Below are 10,543 nucleotides of genomic sequence, written 5' to 3'. Positions count from 1 at the left end.
ATGGATCTCTGCAATTTTATAATTTAACAAATTTGAAATTTTGCTATTGTGTCATTTACAATTCAAAAAATTCTGCAACTCTAAAATTCTGCAGTTGTGAAATTCTGCAATTCTAAAATTCTACAAATTTGGAATTCTGCAGTTGTGAAATTCTGCAAATGTGGACTTCTGCAATTCTAAAATTCTGCGATTCAAAAATTTTCCGATTCTAAAATTCTGTAATTTGGAATTCTGCAATTGTGGAAGTTTGCAATTGTGGAAGCCTGCAATTGGGAAATTCTGCAATTCTAGAATTCTGCATTTTCAAAATCTTATAGAAATTATTTCTATATTATTCGCAGTTTCTATAAATCTTTGAAGTTATTAAGATGGAAAATGTTTTTGAGGCAAAACAGATATTACAACTGTTCAAAGAATGAGACTCTATCGCCAGCGAAATAGTCAAAAAAATACAAGCAGTCAATGAATGTATGTTCATTTAATTGCATGAAGTTCTTCAAACACAATTATTACATGATGAGTGAAGTTGCAAAAACAATATTTGTTTAGGCGTTTATTACAGAATATTATAGAATTATTAATCAGCAATTACTTCACATCTCTAATGAAGGTTCAAGTCGTAAATGCTAATTACAATGACAAACCGATCATGTCAGATTTGAAGTATGACTTTAATCACATTATTGTTTTTAAATATTATACACATTTTTAATGCTATTATTAAGTATTATTATATATGAATTATTAAAATTAAATTTTTTAAGTCCTCCTGGAGCTACTCGGTGGACTATATGATAAATAAATAAATAAATATTGTGAACTTTTACCAATATAAGAACAATTGCAATCGTTACAACTCATTTTATAAATAGTATCAGCAATACGCTTATTAGGAGTTTTAGACATTAAGAAAATGAATTATGATTAACAGTATGGTAGGAAATGAAAATTAAGAAACCAACTTTTTTTTTTTAAAAATGTCAAAAACTGTATAGATATGCTGAACTTTTTTGGTAAAATCTTGATATATTTTCTACTAACTTGAAATTTTCATTTTTTATATCTTCTACTATCTTATAATTGTTTAAACTTTGTAAAATATTTTGAAGTAAAACTTCTTCAGGCGCGAATAGAGTGTAAGTCCATACAACTGCAACGGAAGTGCGTTACTGCAGATAAAAGTCGATATAATAAGAGTCGAATGCCAATGGTTTGTCATGTCTCGCTCTCGATGATATCATTTCTATACTGATCGATTGTGATTAGTCGTCGTGTAGAGTGAATAGAGATCTGTCGTTGTATGCGTACCGGCATCAACAAGAAAATCGCATAGATAAATAAACATTTCAAAGTTACGTCGTAGTACAAATCTTGATTTAATGAAAAATGCCTGAATCGGAAGAATATTTTACCCTGTCCCTTAAAAATAATAAAACAAATTAAACTTGTGTCGTGTAGAAACTTAAGTTTATTGATTAGATATTATTTCTATATTATTCGTAAATAAAAAAGGGACTCTACTGACGACCAAACTAAAAATTAAAAAAGAGGCGGACTCTACTGACGAGGAAAATAAAAATACAATTCAAAAAGACTCTACTGACTACTAAAGATACTATACTGACGAGCATACTGAAAGGGACTCTACTGACGAGCAAAACTAAAAATAAAAGAAAAATAAACTCTACTGATAAAAATTAAGAATGAAAGAAAAAAAAACTCTATTGATAATTTAATTGAAAATGAACGAAAATGGGACTCTACTGCCGAGCAAACTAAAAATTAAAGAAAAAGGGACTCTACTGACGAGTAAAGTAAAAATAAAATTCAAAGAGACTCTACTGACGAGTAAAATAAAAATAAAATTCAAAGAGACTACTGATGATTAAATTAAAAATTAAAGAAAAATGGACTCTACTGACGAGCAATCTGAAAATAAACATTAAAAAGGAACTCTACTGACGAGCAAAACTAAAAATAAAATAAGAAATGGACTTGTAGTTTCTATAAATCTTTAAATGAAGTTATTAAAATGGAAAATATTTTTTAGGCAAGACAGATATTACAACTGTTCAAAGAATGAGACGATATCGCCAGCGAAAAAGTAAAAAAAATACAAGCAGTCAATGAATGTATGTTAATTGTAATTACATGAAGTATAATAATAGATTAATTATTATTTCTAAAAATTAGGACAAAAAATGGGAGAAATTACACGATAAGAAGAAATTGGTAATTTAATGATATTTTACTGTCAAAGCTTACAATTTCGTTTTACTGATCCTGACGTAAAGTATTTCAAAGTTGCATATTTTTATAAATAATGAAGATTAAATTTATATTCAGACTTATTACTCTAAACAAGAAATCAAGAACAACAATAGTTTGTAGTATGATTTGATTTCTTTAATAACTGGGATGTAGTAAATACTAAAACCAACAAAACTTTTTACGAATTCTAGCATAGGTGCCTAAAGAAGTTTTACTTCAAAAAATTTAGATTAAATTTTTATGGCATGTGGGGTTTCGTTTGAAAAGGTCTCGACGAGTAGAAAACGAGACAGCATTTATAGACAGATATACTTCATAATATAAGGTTGTCAAATATCTCCCTTCCGCCTTTTTGTCTTTTGAATTTCGCGGCTATGTACAAAGCGCTACAGAGCTCGTATCTGGCAATACTATACATAATTTGAAAGGTCTTGACATAACCTACAAAACGACGCTATGCATGATTAGTTTGGATATTGCGTTCAACAGTTATAATTCAGAAGACAAAGAGGCGGAAGGGAGATATTTGACAACCTAATATCATCTATGCAATTTATTTATTGATAGTGTTAATGAAATTATTTAAGATTGTTGTATTACAGCTGTCTTCTGTGTGAATATTATAGAATTTATTAACCATCAATTACTTCATTTCTCTAAAAAAGGTTCAAGTCGTAAATGATAATTACAATGACAAACCGATCATGTCGTATTTGATGTATGACTTTAATTTCATATTAATATTACGCACAAACGATTTAGAATGACTTCAAACTCCAACATAAATATCCTTTATCTATTGATCTATCTATTTACATTTGTGGTCAAGTATCTAGTCAATGTGTTAGAAACGCATCCAGGTAATGATTCGTTATTAAAATGGAAAATATTTGTTAGGCAAAACAGATATTGCAGTTGTTCAAAGAATGAGACTGTATAGCCAGCGAAATAGTCAAAAAAATACAAGCAGTCAATGAATGTGTGTTAATTTTAATTACATGAAGTTCTTCAAACACAGTTATTACATGATGAGTGAAGTTGCGAAAACAATATTTGTTTAGGCGTTGTTTAACGAAAATTATAGAATTTATTAATCAGCAATTACTTCATTTCTCTAACAAAAGTTCATTTCTAAATGCTAATTACAATGACAAACCGATCATGACATATTTGAAGTATGACTTTAATTACATTATTGTTTTTAAATATTATACACATTTTTAAAATTGCGACTTTCAAATGGACAATTTGGAATATTTGGCCAAATTATAAATGTGCCTGTTGACATTAATAATATGGTTAATTTATTACCTCGTAATATTGATGATGATCATGCATTAACTAACGTTCACATAAAAAAGAAAATGATTCATAGATCAAGCCATGTGCAGGGCTTGATAAATAAAACAAATATAAAAGTATGGCTTCAATTTTTTAGGCAAGACAGATATTATATCTGTTCAAAGAATGAGACTGTATAGCCAGCGAAATAGTCAAAAAAAATACAAGCAGTCAATGAATGTATGTTAATTTTAATTACATGAAGTTCTTCAAACACAATTATTACATGATGAGTGAAGTTGCGAAAACAATATTTGTTTAGGCGTTGTTTAACATAATCCACTGTGTGAATAAATATTATAAAAGTTATGAATCAGCAGTTACTTCATTTCTTTTCCTAAACGCTAATTACAATGACAAACCGATCATGTCGTATTTGAAGTATGACTTTAATTTCATTATTATAATTACACACAAACGATTCAGAACGACTTCAAACACAAACATAAATATCCTCTATCTTTTACCCTATCTACTTACATTAGTGGTTAAGTATCCAGTCAATGTGTTAGAAACGCATCCAGGAAGAGATCCGACAGTATTAGAGAATCCTGTTAGGAAACTGGCAAAAGGTGGAGCCAGTTCCAGGTAGCTCATCAGGTATGAGCCTGTCAGGCCGACGTCGGTGAATGTTGTGCATAAGGATATCAACAGGATTGCCCAGAATTTGTCTTCTCTGGTTATTAGGCCGAGACAGAGTAGGCTCAAGGCTGGGATGGCGGTGCCTGGGGATGGGAAAAGATTATTGGTGGTTGGTTGATTGGAATTGGACTAGTGGTGTATGGCATCGTGCCTTAAGGCAAATTGCTGGTACTTCCCAGCACGTACACACGCGCTTACACATTTATTTTGCAATGTAGGAATTTTTTGGAATCTTGCAACTTAGGAATATTACAATTGGAAATATACATTTATGACACTTGGTCAATTTCAAACTTAGCAAATGTGAAATTTAGTTAATTTGTAATTTAGAATTTATTTTTTTTTACAATTGCATAATTTTGCATATTTCAAATCTTACAATTCAGTAATCTTCTGCAGTTTTTTGCAATTTTCAATTATAAAATTTTTCAATTTCACAAATTTAAAATTTTGAATATCTGACTAATTACAATCTGAAATTCTGATATGCTGTTATTTTAAAATTTTGCATTTTGGGGATTGTGTAATAGTACAAATTGAAAATTCTGCATTATTAAATTTCAGTAATTTGTGCAACTTTTTCATTATGGAATTCTGTAATTTCAAAATTTATCAAATTTAGATATTTTCAATTGTAAAATTTCATAAATATAAAATTCTGCAGTTTTCTGATTACAGAATTTTGCAAATTCAGGACTTTCAGAATTTCACAATTTGTAAATTTACAATTTTAAATTTCTGCAATTTTGAATGTTGTAATTCTATTAATTTATTATTTAATTATTATTTTATTATTAATATATATTATTTAATTTTCATAAATTTATTATTTTACATTTTTAGAATTCGGCAAACTATACAATTTTTTGATTATAGTTTTCTGTATTTTCAGAATTTAATAAATTATGGAATTCTGCAATTTACAGTATTCTGTTTTTTCAGAATTTATTGAATTTGAATTTTTGAAATGTATGTTTTTTCTGATTATGAATTTCTGCAATTTCAGATTTTATCAAATTTAGATATTTTTAATTCTATAATTTCACAATTATAAGATTCTGTATTTTCAGAATTTATTAAATTATATAAATCTACAATCAATGGTATTATGCAATTTCAGAGTTTGGCCAATTTGAAATATTGGAATTTATGAAATTTTGTGCAATTTAGAATTCGTCAAATTAGATATTTTCATTTGTGTAATTTTACAATTTTAGAAGTTTGCAATTCTGGATTGTGATTTTACATTTTTTAACTTCTGCAATTCTGGAATGTAATTTTATAATTTTAAAATTTTTCAATTTTGGAATTCTTCAGTTTTAAGATTTTGCAATTTATGCAATTATCCGATTACGGAATTTGAAAGTTCAGAATTTGTTAAATATGGAATTCTGTGATTTTTATAGATTTTTGCAATTTATGCAAATTTTCAATTATGCTATTTTGCAACTTCAGAATTTATTGAATTTTAAACTCTGCAATTTATGCAATTTCTCGATTACGTCATTCTGCATTTTGTGATTTTGTTGAGTTTGGAATTCTGCAATTTAATAAATTTTGGATTCTGTAATTTGTGCAATTCTTCAAGTATGGAATTCTGCAATTTTAGAATTCAGTAAATTCAAATGTCGGCAATTTATGCAATTTTTCAAATATGAAATTTTGCAATTTCTGAATTTATCAAATTTGAAATTTTGCTATTGTGTCATTTTACAATTAAAAAATTCTGCAATTCTAGAATTCTACAATAGTAGAATTCTGCAATTTTATAGTCTGCAATTTTGGAATTCTGCAATTGTGGAATTCTGCAATTCTGGAATTCTGCAATTCTGAAATTGTGTAATTTTGGAATTGTGTAATTTTGGAATTTTGCAATTTTAAAATTCTAAAATTCTAACATTCCGCAATTTTAAAATTCTGCGGTTCTTAAAATAGTGGAAATCTTAAATTTCTTCAATTCCAAAATTCCGCACATCTAAATTTCCGCATTTCTTAAAATACTGCAATTTTAAAAACCTGCAATTCTAAAATTCTGCAAATTTAAAATTCTGCAATTCTAACATTCTGCAATTCTAACCAATTTTAAATTTCAGCAATTCTAGAATTTGCAATTCTAAAATTTTGCAATTCCTAAATACTGCAATCTTAAAATTCTGCTTTTTACAATATACTCCATTGGACTAGATTATATTTGATATATAGATATATTAAAACATCATAATTAGAGCGATTTTAGATTCAAAAAACTTGGACATTTCAGTACAAAAATGATCATCCAACTCATATACTCACCTAGAACATGATTAACCTTCCTCATATTCGTCAAACTCAACCTGGTCAGTCGTTTTATGGGGTTAAAAGTGACGGAAATCGTGAATCTGGAGATGTAGCTGCAGATATAGGGCAGAGCTGACAAAAAACCATTCTGGAAAAAGAACAACAAAATATATAAAAAAAATTTAATATATTATTAGTTTTTTTTAAATTACAATATTTGTTACAACTGCTAAATATTTTAACATATAGTAACAATCATGAACAATAACATAAATTTAAATAAAATAGTGTACAAAATAAAGGATATAGTATTTTCATTAAAATGATATCCGTATTCTGATGATTTGATATAAAATAAAAGCAAATAATAATAATATTATAGTGATAATTTTTATCATCATACCGATTTCATATCAAGTCCCAGCATATCCTTTAGCATCATTGGAATACTGGTGGCCAATGTGATGAAACTCCAGGATTGGGCAAAATGGGCAACATTGTAGGCGTAGATTGGCATTGATTTTAGCATCGAAATCCAGGGTGTCTTCAGTTTCTGGAAAAAATTGGATATTTGAAAAATATAAAGGAGGATAATAAATGTAACGTCCGAAAATGGACAAGATACTAGCCAATTATTTAATTATTGAGCTCAGGATTTTTTTTAAATTATGGATAAATGAAAATTTGGCAGTGATGAAGAAGTAAATGATTATTTAATTGTTGTATCCAATATCTGCTGAAAGCTAAAGTAGATGGTTTTTGAACAAAATTAATGATCAACTAGCAAATTACTGGAGTACACAATTGCTCGATTAGTTGAAGACAAAAATAAATAACATCACAAAACGTAAGACAGGCCAAACTTTCAAAGAAAACCGTACTAACAGTAAAATTAACTTTAAGAAATTTCAGTGGAAAGGATGAGCAAAGTTGTCTTATTATTAACATCTTTGATGGAATCAGAATTTGCAATAAAGAGTGTCAGTAAAAAGGAAGAACAATGATTGACATTGAGGGAATAAATTTTGCTTTAAAGAGTTCCAGTGGAAAAACATAGTAAAGTAGCGTCTTTATTTCTAATTACTATAATTACCTTTGAGAACTTCTTCATATGATAGGACTTTATATAATTCCTTTCAGCTTCTGAAATTCTTGGATGATCACTTGGATCGTCAAAAGTAAGGAAGTACAAAAGTATGCCCAATATGATGGCAAAGCTTCCTAAAAAAAAAAAAAAAAATTTATAAAATAGTAAAATAATACTTTGTGTACTTAAAAATTGTATTCAGGTCTTGTAAACTAAACAACAGTGCTCAAAACCAAAAAAATATAACAACCCAAAAATATTTTTATGGAGAATTTGACAATGCAGCAATATATCTCGTGATAACGACGTCACCGAATTCAAGGCCATAGCTGATGTTTACATATCATTCGCCCTCTACTTTAAAATAGCATTGTTAAAACCCAAATTGTTTTTGGTGATGGAAGAAATAACGACTCTGAATTATGTTATAAAATTGACAATGTGGTCATTTATGCTGGTTACACATCTTTTGCCCTCTACTTTAAAATAGCATTGTTGAAAAATACCATACATAAAATTATGTAATTTGGAACTCTGCGATTTTGAAATTCTATAATTGTGAAATTTTGCAATTGTGGAATTGTGAATCCTAACATTCTGCAATTCTAAAATTCTGCAACTTTAAAATTCTGCAATTTTAAAATTCTGCGATTTTTAAAATTCTGCAATTCTTAAAATTCTGCAATCCTTAAATACTGCAATTCTACAATTCTACAATTCTGCAATTGTGGAATTCTGCAATTAAAAAATCTGCAATTCTTAAAATTCTGCAATTTTTAAAATATTGCAATTCTTATAATACTGCAATTCTAAAATTCTGTAATTTTAAAATGTTGCGATTCTAAAATTCTAAAATTCTGCAATCCTTAAAATACTGCAATTGTGGAATACTGCAATTCTTGAAACTCTGCATTTCTTAAATTACTGCAATTTAAAAATTCTGCGATTCCTAAAATTCTGCCATTCTTAAAATACTGCAATTCTTAAAATACTGTTATTCTTATAATACTGCAATTATTAAAACACTGCAATTATTAAAACACTATCATTCTGCAATTTTTAACATTCTGCAATTTTAACATTCTGAAAGTCTAAAATTCTGCAATTATACAATTCTGCAATTCTACAATTCCACAATTCTGCAATTCCTAAAATACAGCAATACTTAAAATACAGCAATACTTAAAATACAGCAATTCTTAAAATACTGCAATTTTAAAATTCTGCAATTCTTAAAATTCTGCAATTTTAAAATATTGCAATTCTTAAAATACTGCAATTCTGCAATTCTAAAATTCTGCTATTCTTAAAATACAGCAATTCCTAAAATACCGAAATTCCTAAAATACTTCCATACTTAAAATACTGCATTTCTTAAAATACTGCAATTATTAAAATACTACAATTTTAAAATCCTGCAATTCCTAAAATAGTACTGCGATTCTTCTAGAAATACTGTAATTCTAAAATTCTGCAAATTTAAAACACTGCGATTCTAAAATTCTTCAATTGTGAAATTCCGCAATTTTGACATTTTGTCACCATGAACTTGGGCTTTAAAATAGCATTGTTAAAAAATACGATACAATACTTGCTTTATCAATTTCCAGTTAGACACCAGTACAAGTTTATTCAAAAACAATATTTAAGTGATGAGATCTAAAAAAATCCTCCCCCTTAAAAATTATTATTAATTAATCTGCTTCTTACCTATACAATAAAAAACCAAGGGCCAACCCCCATCAAAATCAAGTCTACAAAGTGCACTCGACAAAGGATAAACAATGATGTTACCCATTGGAAAACCACTGTAGGCAAAACCCAAAAGCAGCGTCTTCTCTTTTGGAGGCGTCCACTTGGAAAACAAGGCGTACATTGCCGGAATAGTAAAACCCTAAAACAATAATAATCAACCAGTTCATATAATTTATCATGACAAGTATATCCGGCAATCAAGTTGTGGATTATTCATCCCTTACCGAGAAGCACCCTTGAATGATCCTCAAGACAAACAAAAATTCCACATGCAATCTGCTGCAACCGGGCAAAACAAGCTGCAGATGCCTTGCATACCCGCAGCAATTACGAAGAGCAACTTGCCGCCAAATCTGTCGCAAAAGTAACCTGCAAATGGTTGCGTTGTGATGAAGCCGTAGAAAATTGCTGCGTTCAGGCGCCCTTGAACGTTTGGCTGCCAATCGAAGTCATACTGGGGAAAAAATAGACTCAAATCAAAAATAAATTACTATTAGATGAATTTTTTTTATTAAGTTCTTTACCTTTCTATATTCCTGTCTGCAATTCGGGCATTTGTTATTATCCGATAGAATTACCAGACTGGTTTCGGCATCCTGTGTTCTCACCATACAGATCAAAGTTAGGGCCAAGGAGTATCTGGTCATAATCATGTTGACCAGGACCAGAAAGGCACAGACACTCAGCGTCAACCTAAAAAAAAATTTAAAAAATATATATAAGTGATTTTTAACTTCTAATTGAATTGCGGACAATCTAAATATTAATATTGAGAGCCAAAACTTTCAGAGAATTTTCTTTTATTATTTGGAAGAATTTGAGCCCTTGGGAGCAAAGAATTTAAAATGTTCATATTAAAAACAGCCCTAATATATATAAATGTCTGTTATTTTTATACCTGCATGATCCCCAAAGTGGCGACTTAGGGTGCTCTTCGATCGATGAAGGTTGCAAATCCATCAAAATTGTAATCCAAGTTTATGAGGTCATGCTATCAAAAAAAAAAAAAAATTAATGAATGTACTAGATGTATACAGTAATAAAATAAATAAAATTTTTGTTCCTTATGTATTATATAAACATTTTTGGGCCAATTGGGACTTTAGGCTCGTTCTAAAAGCATTTTTAAAGGGCATTTAAGGAGTGAAGAAAAGTTCTTGGAAATTTTTG

At 28.8% G+C, this 10,543-nt stretch overlaps 1 protein-coding gene across 1 annotated transcript; it reads right to left on the bottom strand.

Moving 5' to 3' along the window:
• Positions 1-208: 208 nt before the first annotated feature.
• On the bottom strand, positions 209-10,333 carry LOC113367657 (uncharacterized transporter slc-17.2-like). Its single transcript, XM_026609243.1, has 9 exons — positions 10,272-10,333; positions 9,898-10,066; positions 9,705-9,827; positions 9,329-9,512; positions 7,625-7,752; positions 6,935-7,084; positions 6,547-6,679; positions 4,093-4,337; positions 209-295 (listed from the first exon to the last, which is right to left on the bottom strand). The coding sequence occupies exons 1-9, from the start codon at positions 10,331-10,333 to the stop codon at positions 209-211; spliced, it is 1,281 nt and encodes a 426-aa protein (XP_026465028.1).
• Positions 10,334-10,543: the final 210 nt, after the last annotated feature.

Source organism: Ctenocephalides felis, unplaced genomic scaffold, assembly GCF_003426905.1.
Source record: "Ctenocephalides felis isolate EL2017-DRISC unplaced genomic scaffold, ASM342690v1 CF-g0.4_SCAFFOLD_01170, whole genome shotgun sequence".
Lineage (NCBI taxonomy): Eukaryota > Metazoa > Arthropoda > Insecta > Siphonaptera > Pulicidae > Ctenocephalides > Ctenocephalides felis.
The sequence above is the reverse complement of the archived record's forward strand: the minus strand, read 5'-3'. Positions and strand labels throughout refer to the sequence as shown.

Bases quoted from the DNA above. Each gene is read 5' to 3' on its own strand.
- LOC113367657 (XM_026609243.1), bottom strand. From the start codon at position 10,333: ATGGATTTGCAACCTTCATCGATCGAAGAGCACCCTAAGTCGCCACTT. The intron at 7,085-7,624 runs GTAATTATAGTA...AATTTTTTCCAG, and splicing joins ATATGAAGAAGTTCTCAAAG to AAACTGAAGACACCCTGGAT. The intron at 296-4,092 runs GTAAGTAGATAG...TTGAAAATGCAG, and splicing joins CTGGATACTTAACCACTAAT to AATTCTAGAATTGCAGAATT.